This window comes from Opisthocomus hoazin, chromosome 11 (assembly GCF_030867145.1).
Source record: "Opisthocomus hoazin isolate bOpiHoa1 chromosome 11, bOpiHoa1.hap1, whole genome shotgun sequence".
NCBI lineage: Eukaryota > Metazoa > Chordata > Aves > Opisthocomiformes > Opisthocomidae > Opisthocomus > Opisthocomus hoazin.
This window is the reverse complement of record NC_134424.1, coordinates 4663310-4678283: the sequence shown is the minus strand read 5'-3', so window position 1 is coordinate 4678283 and position 14974 is coordinate 4663310. Positions and strand designations below refer to the sequence as shown.

The 14974-nt window shown below is 45.8% G+C and overlaps 1 protein-coding gene across 2 annotated transcripts in view; it reads left to right on the top strand.

Annotated features, from left to right (window-relative positions):
- The window catches only part of PPP4R2 (protein phosphatase 4 regulatory subunit 2), a 31865-nt gene extending 25704 nt beyond the window's left edge, over window positions 1-6161 (top strand). For both annotated transcript variants that reach the window (XM_075432568.1, XM_075432569.1), the window contains 6 exons: window positions 249-342; window positions 1750-1787; window positions 2272-2346; window positions 2704-2847; window positions 3423-3691; window positions 4650-6161. In XM_075432568.1, the coding sequence (XP_075288683.1) occupies window positions 249-342; window positions 1750-1787; window positions 2272-2346; window positions 2704-2847; window positions 3423-3691; window positions 4650-4963 (934 nt within the window). In that variant the 3' untranslated portion in view covers window positions 4964-6161. The remainder of the gene's footprint in view (window positions 1-248; window positions 343-1749; window positions 1788-2271; window positions 2347-2703; window positions 2848-3422; window positions 3692-4649) is intronic.
- The last annotated feature ends 8813 nt before the right edge of the window (window positions 6162-14974 follow it).

Here is a 14974-nt window from a genome sequence, read left to right as displayed (position 1 = left end):
TATTTAGGATTCTGCTTAAGAGTTTTGTGGTGGTGAGCACAAAAGACAGTGTTTTGTTACCTCACTGTATGAGATGGGGACAAAGAGGGCCTTGAGTTACTACCCTGTATTGCTAATGATAACAAATTTTAGTACTGTTTGCTTTCTGCCTTCACAGTAAGGGGAGGGAAAAGCAAGAACATTGTTGCTTCCAAGCAGTGACATTCATTAAAATAAAATTAAACTGTTATAAATTTATTTCATTGCAGCATCCCCTTCACTATTCAGCGACTCTGTGAGTTGCTGACAGATCCTAGGAGGAATTACACAGGAACAGACAAATTTCTAAGAGGTGTGGAAAAGGTATGTATTTTTTTGAGAGAGAACACGGCTAAACACTCACGACTACCACATAAGTAACTTCTGAATTACTCCCAGAGTTCCATTGGTTTCATTACAGCTCATAGCCATAGTATAGCTAGTAGCTTCTCTTAAGCGTTTGAGTTTGTACCTTTTAACATCAAGAAGCAGTTTTAAAATAACTGATTGAATACATAAAAAATAAATCTTAGGGCTGTAACTGTTTCCTAGTTACTGTGTGGTACTCAAACTGTAGTTTGTGGAGGGTGTAATGTCCCTTTTTATAGTGAGTCTTAGCTAGAAATAATCAACTGAAATACTGTGAATATTTTGATTAGGCATTTCCTTCTATATTTGGGTTCCGATTAGATCCAGTAGGTGAAGGGAGGCCCCTCCCTCCAGTGTCTTGTTCCACTATTTAAATCCTCTCATGTAGAGGACTGTGCCTTCATAAAAGTGTACCGATGTCGTTTAATGATATTTTATAGCTTATGTCATAATGTGGGATCTTTCCAAAGTAGGTAACAGCCTTTCAGGATGCAGTCCCACGTGTGATTTTCTTGATGGCAAAATTAGCTTGAGGTTCCTACTTAAACTACTCTATTGAAGAAGGGTTAACTTTTAAGTGGAGTTGTTTTCACGGTTGCGGTGGATACAGTCAGGTGTATTCTTGCAACTTAAGATAGGAAGGAGATGGTGAGGAATAAATGATGAGACAGGGATTTCACAAAGCAGTTTCTTAGCTAACGACAAGATCTGTGAAACGAGACCTCAGGTTTTATGGAGAACCCTCATTAAAGTTCATCGTGGAAAAAGCCCCTCTGTATAATTTAAGTATTGATTTGAAGAGAGAAACTTCCCTAATTTTTAAGCTAGGTTTCTGGATGTTAAAATTTATTTAGTTTGCAGTGCCATTCAAGAGGGAGAGGTGGCTAAGCAAAACATACCGAATTAATCGTTATTTCTGCCCTTTGTACAGGGCCAAAGCAGTGTAACATTCGAAATGTGGCTGTGCCAAAAATAGCTAATAGTGCTTGCACACTTTGGAATGCAGGACCCACGTACGAATAGAGCACTTCTCCAGCAATTTGGAAGTTTTCCAGCATTTCAGAATACTTTGCTTTCCAGATTACAGACACTTGGGCCTGAGGTTCAATGTGCTGCTCTCGCTTTGATGGTAACCCAGTTACGACAATACTGGCTTTTAGTGTAATTATGGCCTGACCTTGCAGAGAGAGAGCAGAGATGCTTTTTACATATCTGTCATCTGTTGGTAGCTTTCAACCTAATTTTCTGTAGAGACACTTCAACAGCTAGGACCAAAACCCTGTAACCCTCTAAGTTTTGCGGTGTTGTAAGGAGCTGAAGTTTCTGTTTCTGAACTCTTCATATGCTGTTTGTGTATTACAGAATGTCATGGTTGTCAGCTGTGTATATCCATCTTCAGAGTGAGTATCATCATCTTTTTCTTGAAACTTTAAGCTTGAGGGGAGAATGTGTGCATGCGTGTCTAATATTTCTCTTGCTGGTGGTAGCTGTGTCGAAAAGACAGACACAGAGTTTGGTTCTTGTTATCAGTAGTTAAGTCAACAGTAGTGATAGTGGTCTGCAAGTGTTAGGTGTAGGAATTTGGAAGTGAACAAACAGCTTTGTAGTTGCATATATGGCACAGGTCAGTATTATCCCTGAACACGAAGCTGTTATTTTATACCATAGCTGGTGGTGGAAAAAGTGGATGCCCCTCGATGACAGCTGTGCTGTAAATTCATATCCTAGCCTGTTTTCCCAGGTAGAGAACCCCATGAGGGCTGACAGTGGGGGGCTATTTAAGTTGGGGCGGGAGAGGGGGGGTGCAATTCTGTGCGAACAAGCTTAAAGTAATTTAACGTTCCTTTATGCATAACTTTCTAATTCTTTTTTCTTTTTTATTAGGAAAAGTAATTCCAATAGCTTAAATCGGATGAATGGTGTTATGTTCCCAGGAAATTCACCAGGGTACTCTGACAGGTCAGTTCCGTTTCGGGAGTTACCTTTTCCTGGATAAAAGCAAGGTAGTTCAGGAAATAGCTGGTTCAGGTCCCTTATCGTTACCTGTTCTGATCCCAAATAGGTAGCCTCAAAAATGGGGTGTGACATTGAATACTGGGGGAAGGAGGGAGGGCTTTTTGTTATTTTAAAATTTTTATGATGTTTTATGTGTTGTAGGCAAGGAATTTTTTTATTCAACAGAAAACAGCAAAGTATCTGATTTTTTTGTTTTGTTTTGGTGTTCTTTTAAAACAAGGTTATAGCTGCTTTCTGCCTATTAGGAACAAATTACTTTACTAAAAGGATGTCTTAACTTTTTTATTACTATTTTTAAAGGTCTAATGTAAATGGTCCTGGAACTCCCAGACCAGTAAATCGACCGAAGGTTTCTTTGTCAGCTCCTATGACAACAAACGGTTTGCCAGACAGCACGGAACATAAAGAATCAAGCTTGCAGCAAACAGAAGATAAGAGAAACAGGTTTGTGTGGAGTAATGTATTTTGAGTTTTTATTATTATCAGGGTTTTTCATCTACATTTTAAAAATATTTTAAAAAAGAATGGCCATCTAAGGTGTCCATAATTAAGTCTTAACATATGAATATCTGCAGCAGGATTTCATGTGTACTTAACCGCTGTTCGGGCTGTCCAGATGACCGTTAGCTCAGGTTTCCACAGTTGCTGTAGCACATCTCGTAAGTGTATGAGATTTATAGTAAAACAGAAGAGTGAATAATAGAGTGCAGAGATTCACAGTTACCCTGTTGGTGTCAGATAATGACATTTCATAAGTGTTTGCCACTGATTCTGACAGTAGGAATTGTCTGTAATCCGGACCCTCCGGAGTAGCCTGATCACTTTGCATTTTCATCGACAATCAGATGAAGGAGGAGTGATGGCTTTGAGGTTTTGTTATGCAGTAAGTGAAGTGAGCTCTGTTGTTATCTTCTGTAGAGTGTTGAACTTGAAATAGCTGCTGCTTGTTTTTTTAAAGTATGACAAGATAGAGAATGTTTTTCTTCAGTAAAAACTGCAGCTGCTTTTGTTGTTTATAGTGAATCACCAGCATCTGAATCGGAAGGTGCTCAGAGCAGCCCAGTAAAAAATAAGCACTCTGAAGATGATCCTGCAGAAGCAGAAGGACATGAGGTAAAGAGACTTAAATTTGACAAGGAAGGAGAAGCCAGAGATGTACCTAACCAAACTGCCTCCAGTGAAGTTTCTTTAGGCGCGGGGGAAGAGACAGAAACATCCTCTACATCTCAGGATAAAGAAAAAGAAGCTACTTCTGCCAGACAGCACTGTACAGAGGAAGAGGAGGAAGGTATTACAGATTTCCTTCATTGTCTTCGCTTTATGCGTTTTCCAAGGGGTTGGGATTTTCTTTGCGGAGACCCCTGCTGTTGGCATTGCTGAATGTCTCCAGTTGTGCATAAAGATGAACTGCTTGTTCATACTTCAGTGTCACATAACTTACCAATTCTGATTTTTTTTCTTCTTTTTTTCTTTGTCCTACATGTCAAAATAGTACTTAATCTTCTCAAGCAGTAAATTACACGAGGGTGGTAATGACGCACCGAGAATTTGGGAATCCCTGCTTTAGGGTGTCATCTCATGCCTTCTTTAGAAGGGGGATGGGTCATATCTACGTTTGACTGTCTTTATTAATAATAAATTACTGCAGTATGGATATAAAGTTACACTCTTTCACCAAGGAGGCTGAGCAACAGTCTCTCCAGGTCCTATTAGAACAGTGAAAACTACCTCATTCTGCGGCAGGCCCTGCACCTAATTAAAAAAGATAGCGGAAGTTAAGAAACTGGTCTATTTTGTATGTATTCTCTGAAGTTTCCTTTTAATATTTAGTTTTTGTGACTCATGTGTTTGTAAAACGTTCCCCTAGATCATGACGGATGTACAGTTGAAACAGTAATGTTTTCAACATTTCCAAAAGACAGCTTCAGAAGACACATGAAAGAATGTGGGAAAGCAAGAAAAAGTTACTTGTTTAGACAGTGTCTCCGTCCACTGAAGCTTAATTAAGTGAAGCTGCATATTTAATAAAAAAATGGGACTTTGTTTTATGGCATATTAGGACAATTTGGCTATCCTGGTGAAGATGGCTAATACTTTACATCTTCTAATAAAATCACGGGTTGTCGTTTTTTCCCATCGTTGGCTGCATCGTGGAAGCGTTGCTCAGCATAGGTGGGAATGGAAAGCAGCAGGATTAAGATGTGTTTAAAAATGCCTTAGTAATGCTGTACTCTCACCGTTTCTAGAGTCCTTCATGTCTCCCAGAAACGTTGGTCCAGACAGAAAAGATCAAGAAAAAGACGCTGAGTCCTCAACTGTGAATGAAGAGACCTCTGAGGAGAACAATCAAATGGAGGAGTCGGACCAGTCCCCGGCAGAGAAGGATTTGCACTCGGATGACGGTGAAACTAGCGGATCTGCCAGTAGTGGAGCTGACTGCAGTGAAACTGAAGAGTTAGGGTCCTGTGCTAGTGAAACTCCAGAAACTTCATCAGAGACCCCTATGGAAAACAGCGATGAAGCCACGGAAGTTGCAGATGAACCTATGGAGCAAGACTAATTTAAATAAACGTAGATGCAGTATTTTCCATAAGGCTCCGGTTTTACACTGTATAAATAATTTTATGTAATAAAGTGGACCTTTAGTTTTACAAAAAGAAGCAGGTTGTAAAATAAACTTCTCCATGGATTGAACCTTGAAAGAGTTGTACATGATAAGAACTGTGAATACCAGCTCCTTCAGGTCCTGCTTACCGCTGAACTTTCGTTTGGTCAAATCAGTGGTTTGTGTATAGTTTTTTTTATTTAGAATAAAAGTTTTTAAACTGGAAGGTAATTATAATTTTGACAACTTTTTTGGAGATTACCACACCTAGTTGTATGTAAGCAAGCAAGCTTTTTGTCTTGTCTTTTTCTGACAGCTATAGCAGTTACTTCATATTTTGGTTACAGTTTCAACATTTGACATGTGAAATATGGGGTTTCATGCTGGTTTCCAGATTTTTATTTGAACACACACTATGAAACCTTATGTTGTGTGTTTAAAATGTGTTACATTTCACACACATACGCACGCATGCACACCTACATGTACCCTCACTGTTCTAAGGGGGAAATGGTATATTTTTCTGTTTCTATAAAAGGTAAATACAGCAAATACTTTTTCTATAGGGAAAGACCGAGTTCACCTCTCAAGGCACTTTGTTTTGCCTCTGGAAAACAAAACAAATGAAATCTGGCCCATATGAAACCCTGGAAGTATTGATATTGTTGAAAACACCAGAGTAAACACATTCCAAGAGAACTGTTCGGATTACAACATTTTTGTATACTTCTGAGGTGCCTGAGTGAAAGGATTTCATTTATTTATGAGAAAATGTGCTTTATGTTGAGAACGTTGTAATCAAAACATTAGCTTAAACTTTTCTAGAAGAAATGTTTGAAAATATGGTAAGAAAATATCTCGGAAGAAACGAACAGGTACTTGCCTTTTTGAGCGCTTCTTGGAGCATTGTGAATATTGTAGAGAAGTCTCAAAGTTACTCTAAGGTATGCAGGTGGCATCGGTATGATCACACCACTGTATTGGAAGAATTAATAATATATGACCGTAGTTACGTACCTGAGCTAAACGACTATGAGGTTTAGGAGTGCATAGAAGTCACCATGATTTGTATAACATTTTGAAAGTGAACTAAATATTTTTGAACATGCTACTTTGACAGCCAGTGTTATGGTTTGTTTTTTTTTTTTTCAAACCAGCTCAAAGCACAAACTACTGCTTGAAACTCTCAATATTTTCCAGTTCCCATATTTAAAGACATGCAAGCTGCAACCTCCCAGTCACAATTACTGGCTGCCAAATTTATACCTGTTTCTTCAACTGTACCTTTTTGATATTTAGAATTTTTAAATTTCTGTAAAGTAGATTTTTGTAGATTGTAATGAGTGCTCACTGCCATTGTGAAACGGTATATAATTGTATAATTTCTGTGTGTAAACTGAATGCTTGGGCTTTCAATACAGTATTCATATAAAGCAATAAATATTAATGTTATGAAATACCTGAGTACATTTTTATCAGAATTGTCCCTCTTCGGTTTTAAGTTCACGTACCTGAAGTACAAAAATGACCTCTAAAGTGCATGCTGATAGTTTCTTGTACTACACGGTATGCTTTCTGTCATTTCGGGGAAATCTAGGTTTTGATTAATACTGGAATAATTTGGCTCGGTTGGAATATTTATAAAGTTATTTCTTGCTGACATTACCTATCAAGTTCTAAGCAGACAGGATTCAGGGAGATGCTTGCCAAAAAAAAAAAAAATCCCATTAATTGAGATCCCCTTGCAGAAGGAAAATTATACTTCGACTCATTTTCATTGTGCTTAAGGGTTGGATGTGTGTTACAAAATTAAAGGATTGAACCAAAATGTTGAAATCGGGAAAGTAAAAATATAGTGACATCTTATACTTCTCTTTGTTGGTTTTTTTTTTAATATTTTGCCAATGAGAACAAAATTTTAAAATTTCTAAGTTTAGAGATTTCTGAAATTTTCTTTAGACTGTTTATTTGTGAAGATATTGTCAATAAACTTGTTCTTTAAGCACCTGTGACCTTTCGATATGTTTGTTTCGGCAGCACTAGTGCCACTGTGGTAAAGACTTGCAGAACTTTGAGGTGCGGATCAAGTTACGTAGCTGCACTTTTCTTTTTTTTTTTTTTTGCAATGGCTAGTAAAAATTGAAGTCAAGCTTTAACATCACATAGCCTCTTAATACTAAGTATGTGCCTGCATTTAAAGATTGCATTTATTAAATCAGAGAAGATTCTCCCCTTTTTCAAAAACGTGAATTTAAAAAAAACAAACAAGGCAAAGCAAACGAGGCGATGCTGCCTTTCTGCGGCAGTGCAGCCGCGTTCTGTCAGAGGCATCGCCCCCTCGCCGTGCACAGCCGCCCGCTTCTCCGCCCGCCTGGAGCTGTGGCACTGGATCTCTCCTCGTGGCCTGTGTCTTGTGGGCGCCGTAAGTTCTGTGAGGGCGCGCTCCCCGGAGCACGTCGCTGTATCGGCTGCTCGGGCAGGATCTCTGCTCGCGTTTGCGAAGGAAGGCGCGGTTAAACCGCAGAAAACCAGGCAACAGGTGCTTTGCAGCGTCCGTGGGTGTATTTCCTATTAAAAAACCTGTGACGTGGGACCAGGATAGAAGTAGACAATGCAATGAGTTCACTTTTCAGAATACAAGGTAAAAGTCAGCCCTTAATTCTGTTCTTGATGCTTAAAAAAATCGGTATCCCAGAAAAGCCGATTTCCTTAAAGTATCTGCGACGCTCTGTCAGCCTTGGTTTCTAAACCTCAGGGACTACTTTAACGCTTGCACTAGATAGAGCTTTCTACTATAGCGTGTACCTGGGGTTGTAAGGACTCGTATATTGAGTTAAACTGTGCAGTTTGGGGTTGATTCATGGGCAGCAGCTCCTGCTGGGTGCTGCCCGCGCCAGGGCTGCCCGCCGGACAGCCGCGATGGCCGCTGGCCTTGCGTCCTGGCCCACAGCGGGACGCGTGAGGACAAGGATTAGTGCTGCCCGGGTCTGGGACACGCTTGGATTTCTTTTTTAAATCTCCCTGGGTCTACTGCTGGCTTGAACGAAGTAAACTTTCGATACAAAAATTGTGTGCGGAGGTTTGCTAAGGCACCCCCGCTGCCGCGCGGAGTCTCTGCTGCCTTTTAAAACCGTTTCAGCAGGAAATAGTAGCTGGAAAAGTGAACTGGAATTGCGTTGCAGTTTATGCCTAGCCTAGGGGATGCAGGAAATGGGCTGAAAAATATTTCTGCCGCTGCTTCAATCTGTGAGGAATTGGGGCTGGATGTTGTTTTCCCTCGAGCAGTTTACTGAAAATCTGCATCGTGACTCCAGCAAGATTGTCCTGGGTCTGGAGCAAAAGAATCAAGCTTTTATTTTTAGCTTCTTTGTTAATTGTATGTGTGTGGGGGGGAAGCAGAGCTGAAGCCTAATAGATTCTTGATGAGTTTTCTCTTGCAATAGTTAAGTTGCAACCAAGTAGTTAATTTAAAAAAATTCTTTTTCTAGAATGAACGCATTCTATTGACTGCAACTGTACAAACACCCTTCTGCAACCCTTTGGCATTTTACTCAAACAGGGCATTTCTAGGAAGAGTTTGAAGGTCACGCGAGGTCAAGGTTTTTCAGTTAGACAAGTACGAAGAGGTGCGGCTTAGCAAAGGCATCCTGGGCACCAAAGAGACACCCACCTTTTGTCACGGAACTTTTGTGAATCGGAGCTCTTGGTTCTCGTTTGCCTCAAGGACTATGGATATAATGTTCTTTTAGTATCTGCGTGGTTTAATTGAAAGGGGTTAGCTCTGAAAGTTGCATATATAGGCTATATCGTGTGCCTACGCGTTTGTGCTCTCTATGCTCCCGTGCAGTGAATCGTTCTGCTGCTGGGCCTCTCCCACAGCCTGGCAGTCACCAGGTTGTGGCCCGTTTTGTCTTCATTTCTGTGCTTGTGAACAGGTTCTGGGACGTGAGGCACCTTATTTCCAGGATTCCTACAGCCTGTCAGAAAACATCCATGCCAACAACCGATCTCTGCAGATGTCAGCTTTTAGGTTAAGACACAATCCTGTGTTTTCTGGCTGAAAGAGGATGTTCTGGCTTCTATGGACAGAAACGGCAATCATGTTTTGGTTCTGAATGATCTTTTCACGCATGTGAACAAGGCACCTGAAGTCATTCCCCAAGTTTTGGACTATTATTTACCAACTCATCGGCAAAGTTCGCTGTAAACCGTTGCATTATTTCAGTTGTAAGTTGATCCTCTGTCCTCACGTTCACTCGGGAAAGCTGCTTTTCTCCATCCATGTTTACAGCAATAAACTATAGACACGGTTCTTGAACGACTTCTGGCCTTTGGAAATTCTAATCGTGAGTAAGTGGTGACAGAAACTACTCAGGACTGGGCTTTTCCCTGCATGACTTTATTCTGTTTTATTCCAGTTTATAATTGCCAGATTGTGTCACCGCAGGTAAAGACACGACAGATTTTGAGGGCCACCGAACAGGTCAAATTTAGCGGTGGCTCTGGCTGCGTTGTTGGATGCACATGTCTTCTGCCGTTGTGATACAAGAGGAGACTCTCCGGTGTTTAAAGCTCCTTAAACCGTCGCTCCCACCCCTGGGTTGCTGCAGCTGCTGGTCAACGCCTCCCCCGTGCTGTGTGTGGGTCCTGAAGTGGCATTTTGCTGTATTGGTGGTCCACCATAATCTCCAAGTTCTTTTCTGCCCAAGCTGTTTCTGAGCCATGACGTCCTGTGGTGCGTGGCTGATTTTGCCCCAGGTCTGCTCACCTCCCTCCAGCCACGTCGTTGTGCGATCATTTTTACCCTTTCCAATTCTTTTTTTTTTTTTTTTTATTTCTTCGAGTTGTCCACTTGTTCCATAGGCTCGTTACAGGTGCTTCTCCCTTCACTGTGCTCTGCCTGTACTCTCAGGGGCACCCTCCACTACAGTGCGGTCTTGTTAACAGTCTGGGACAGAGCAGGTGCCTGCGGGAGTCAAACTGGCCTTAAACTGGGATGGGGACAGGGACACAGGACTGGGCCAAGGAAAACAGAAGGCCCAACCTTCATCTTTGAGACAATCCAGCTCTTCGCTTCCTTAATTTGTGTTTATTTGAAAAGAGCAACAGTTGTGCGTTAGGGCCTTCAGTGGGGGAAGCGTACGTGGGTGTCTGTGTAACAGAAACCGAGCTCGTCCCTGTGGCTTCGCGTGAGCTGCAGCAGCCAAAGGCTCCAACCCGCAGCTCCTCAGCTCCTGCCGCCGAGCCTGCCCTGAGCCCTCGCCACCACACTCGTGTTCTCAGGCAGCTTCACCACCGTTCACCTCCCGCGGCGGCCGTGGCCTCTCGCAGTGACCTGGTGGGCAGATGCCGTGGGGCTGCCTGGCAGCAGCTCTGCGGAGGCTGGCGGAGCCGGCCCTCGCAGCGTGCTGGGGCAGGACCCAGCAGACGAACTGGGAAAGCCGCCCGGCTCTTGGGAGCTGCCGGCCTCGCCACCGGGCTCCGTCGTCGTTCCAGAGGTGCCCAGAAAGCCTTCCTGGTCCACCTGTTCGCGTGCCCACCCCTCTGAGCACTGGGGACGGACGCGGAGCGCGGAAGGGGAGATCACGAGCAGGACGGGGCGGCGGTGGAGGGGATCTTACGCATTTGTTTCTTGACCATCCACTTCTGCGCAGCTGAACAATTCCGTTTTCTTTGAAGCAGCTGATAAAATCACACAGAATCACAGAACATTCGGGGTTGGAAGGGACCTCTGTGGGTCACCCAGCCCAACTCCCTGCCCAAGCAGGGTCACCCAGAGCAGGCTGCACGGCACCGAGTCCAGGCAGGTCTTGAATATCTCCAGAGCAGGAGACTCCACAGCCTCCCTGGGCAGCCTGGGCCAGGGCTCTGTCACCCTCAGAGGGAAGAAGTTCTTCCTCATGTTCAGCTGGAGCTTCCTCTGCTTCAGTCTGTGCCCGTTACCCCTTGTCCTGTCGCTGGGCACCACTGGAAAGAGTCTGGCCCCGTCCTCCTGACACCCACCCTGCAGATATTTAGAGGCATTTCTAAGGTCCCCTCTCAGCCTTCTCTTCTCCAGGCTGAACAAGCCCAGCTCCCTCAGCCTTTCCTCATAGGAGAGATGCTCCAGTCCCCTCACCATCCTCATAGCCCTCTGAATAAAGATTCAGACCAGCCCGGAGAACAGCAAGCTGCCTTCTCACCTCGCGGAAAACGGGCTGAAGGGAAAGCAGAGCCTTCCCGCTCAGCCGCACCGCCAGCCGCCCCGCGACAACAGGCACCGAGGCAGTGCGCCCAGCCAGGGGCGGCCCACGCACGCCAGCTCGCAGGCGGGAGGCCGCGGGTCCCTCGGCCGAGGGTGGGGACGCCTGGGCCGCGGGGCACGATGCGAGGCCCCGGTGCCGGCGGGGACAGGAAGGGGGGGCGGTGCCGCCGGCGGCCGGCAGAGGGCGCCGCCGCCTCGGGCAGCCGCGGCGCCGCCATTTTTCTGGCGGGCGGCGGGGCGTGGGGTCTGGCGGGGCGGGCATGGTGGGACCAGGCCCGGGGAGCGGCCCCGCAGTTCTCTCCGCTCCCCTCCCGGTCCCCCGAGGCGGGCGGCAGCCTCCGGTGCGCGGGAGCGGGGAACCGCTCCGACCAGCGCCTGAGGCGCGCCGGGCGGGGGGGAACATCCCCCGGTCATCCTTCCTTTCCTGTATTTACGTTGGAAATAGCCTTAAATCTTCAGCGCGCTGGGCTCCGGCGGGGCATCGAGCAGAGCCCGGTCAGAGATCCCGAGTGCTGGGTAATCGAACCGGCTTCCCCCGATCAGGAGGTCAGCTGGCCAACAAAGCAGGTTTATTTTTTTGTTTACCTCACAAACCAGGGGTGCTTCTTACCTTTTTAAATCCTGCCCCTGTAAGCATCACCCATTTGCAAACTTCCCCCTTCGGCTCGCACCCTCACTCCGAGGGAGAGCTGGGCCGCCTCTGTATTAATTTCATGGCTCCAGGAGGTGGAGCTTTAGAATAAAAAGATGTGAACAGCGATGTGGCTGGGGTACGGCCTGGGAGGTGAGCGCTGCCAAAGCCTTTGCCCCTTGGCTGTCCGAAGTCGGAAGGGGCCGTAACTCTGTTACCCGCGGGTCACGGCGGGTGGCAGGTGGAACCCCTCCTTCCTCGGGCAGGGCCCGTCCAGCCGTGGGTTCCGCCGCGAAGGCGCTGCCAGCCCAGCTCGAGGGGCGATGGAGGGGCACCTGCGCCGCTTCCCAGCCTCCAAACCCGCCGTCGTCTTCCTCTCTGCAGCCCCCAACACCGACGCGGCGAGGCTGCGGGGCGGGGAGAGGCCTCGCGGAATCGGTCGGGGCGACAGCGAAACCAGTCGGGGTGCCAGGCGGCTTCCCAGCCGAGGTGCTGCCTCGAGGAGGGGCACGGTCTGTTCGCTTGGCCCTGAGGGGTGCTGAGGAGAAGGAGCTGCGCGTTGAGGTGGCCGCGGGGCTGGAGAACCTGCTGGTGTAGGCGTAAGGCTGAGCGATGTGCTGGAGAAGCTCACCTCGGAGCCCCTCTGCCGCCCTGCTTCCCCGTGATGGAGCCCAGCCCTAGGGTTTGGGCTGGACTGGGGGACTTCAGATGATTTCTACCTCTAATCCTTTTTTTCCCTGTTACAATTCCACCTTTCTTGAAGGTTTCTGTTCCATTGGACTGAAGCTGGTTCAGTCCAGGTGGGGGTAGGAAGGCGTGTAATTGTGTTTGTCCTGCCCTGGGAATCAAAATCTATCAGATCCAGAACCTCAAATCTGAGGCTCAGATGCAGTATCTGGGAAGCTGAGGGTGACTCCTGCAAGGAATTACATGGCAAATGAGAGATTATTTGATCTTGTCTTTCCTTCTCCAGGTAGTTTCTTTTCTATCTCTTATTTTCGGTACCTAAATCCTTTTCCAGTCTACTTTCAGAAGAGATGTGATAAAGCTCAGTTGCTTGAGGTGTTCAAGATAATTCTCTCCAATGTACTCACCTTCCAGGACTGTTTTTTTCCCCCCCAGTATTCATCATAAACTTTCTTTATTCCATCCCATTTCCCCGAGATATACTTAAAGGTATCCTAATTCTTCCAACATTTGTCTCTATTGGAGTGCCTTTCCCTTGGGGGCCGCTCCCCTCAAGTGTTTCATATTTACTCTTTATCTTTGCTCACAAACGAGTCCCAGTGACTCCAGGTGCTGTTCTGAGCTCCTGGGCCGGTGCTGGATTTCGTTAACAGCTTGGAAAGACGCTGAGGAGAGATGCTGGGTTCTCCACCAAGTAAATGGCTGTTTCTGGGTGAGACAGAGAGAGATTCCCGCTCTCCGCTGGTGTCACTTCTTTCCCTGGGAATCTCAGCACGCAGTGGCTGTCCGTGCTTGCACAGCCCTCTCTCCGGGCAGTTGCTGCACCCGGGATCTTGCCCTCGGATGTTTCAGTCCCCCTGGCCAGGGACTCTCTGCACTCCACGGATTATCCGAGGAGCGATTTGTGTAAACCCCTGCGCAGCCCTGCGAGCAGGATGTTGGCTCACAGCTTTTTTCCTGCCAAGGGGACTGCTCTGGTCGCTGGGCTATCAAGTGATGCCCACATGTGCCTTTTTTTTTGTTCTGGACCCATACAACTTTAACTCTTCTCAAGTACAAAAGATAAATTAAAGTCATGTGGACAGTAAAAAACTTGTGTTATTATGAGGCACTTCTTTCTATGTAATAGTGTAATTTACAGCAAAAATCTACTTTAAACAACAAAAGAAACGACTTGTTTTCTTGGTGCTCTAGGAATATCAGAATAGATCTGTGCCTCTTGGAGCCTTACCAGCTTCTTTCTACTGCTGTTCTTTTGATTATTTATTCCTTTCTGCATTCCCTTTGACTTTCAACTCGCTCAAAGAGCTGTGCTCCATGCACCGAAGGCCCTCCTCTTCAGATCTCTCTCTCTGACTGCGGGTCTTGGCTATCTTGTTTAAATAAGTGCATTGGAAGGGGCCCGAGTGTGGCAAGGGCTGGAACCAAGTGCTGAGCCTCTGCTTACAGATCTGGCAGTGCCGTTGCTAAACTGCCCCACCGAAAACAGAGGTCTTGCTGTGTGATCTTAAAGGGGGTTGTTCTCTAAGCACAGGAGTTTTGCGTTGCCAGGGCAATCCTGCCGATCTCTGTTGGTTCCCAGAGCCCTGAGGCAGGCTGCTCTGTACCCTCCATAACCACATGTAGCTGCCTTGGACGTCTGTGCATCAGTGGGGCAAGGTGTGACATCTGAGACCTAAGTCACTCTGCAGTTACTAAACAACCAGCTTTTAAACATAAATATTTTCTTCCCATCCATTTAATATGTTTGCAGTGGGGGTTTCACCTTTATATGTTCTGAAACTCTTATGTCATTTTTTAATAATAAAATGAACTTCTAGTGTAGGAACTTCATGAAGAACAACCTTATTGTGGCATTTTTGTTTAGAAATCTTTGTGAGAGGGTCAGTATATAGATGTACCTTTTGTAGTGCCTAGTGATAAGCCCTCAGATGTTTATAAAATAGGCTAGTCACATGTCCCTGCTCATGGCAGATGATCATGAACCAGGTGATCTTTAAGGTCCCTTCCAACCCTTACCATTCTATGATTCTATAGTAACACGAATAAAACTGGAAACTGAAGAACAGTTCCTCAGTGGAAAATCGAGGTGTTTGAAACCAGCCCCAGCCACCAGCATGCAGCCGGGATGATCGCTCTGCTTGCTTGCAGCTGGGAGAGTGCCTGTCAGCTGGCAGCGATACGGGCTCGTCAGCCTGGTGATGGGGTCAGATAAAAAGAGGTCTGGGGGCTGCTGGGTGGCTTTGCTGTTTCTCTGCAGGTAAGGGTGGAGATATCTGCTAACTTCTCTTTGCCTCTCTTTGTAGAATCTAAGCTGCTCTATTTAAATCAGGGCAATCTGTTTTGACCAGAAGGAAAGCGATGTGATGTGGTGAGGTCTGATGCCTTAATGCAGTGGCTGGGG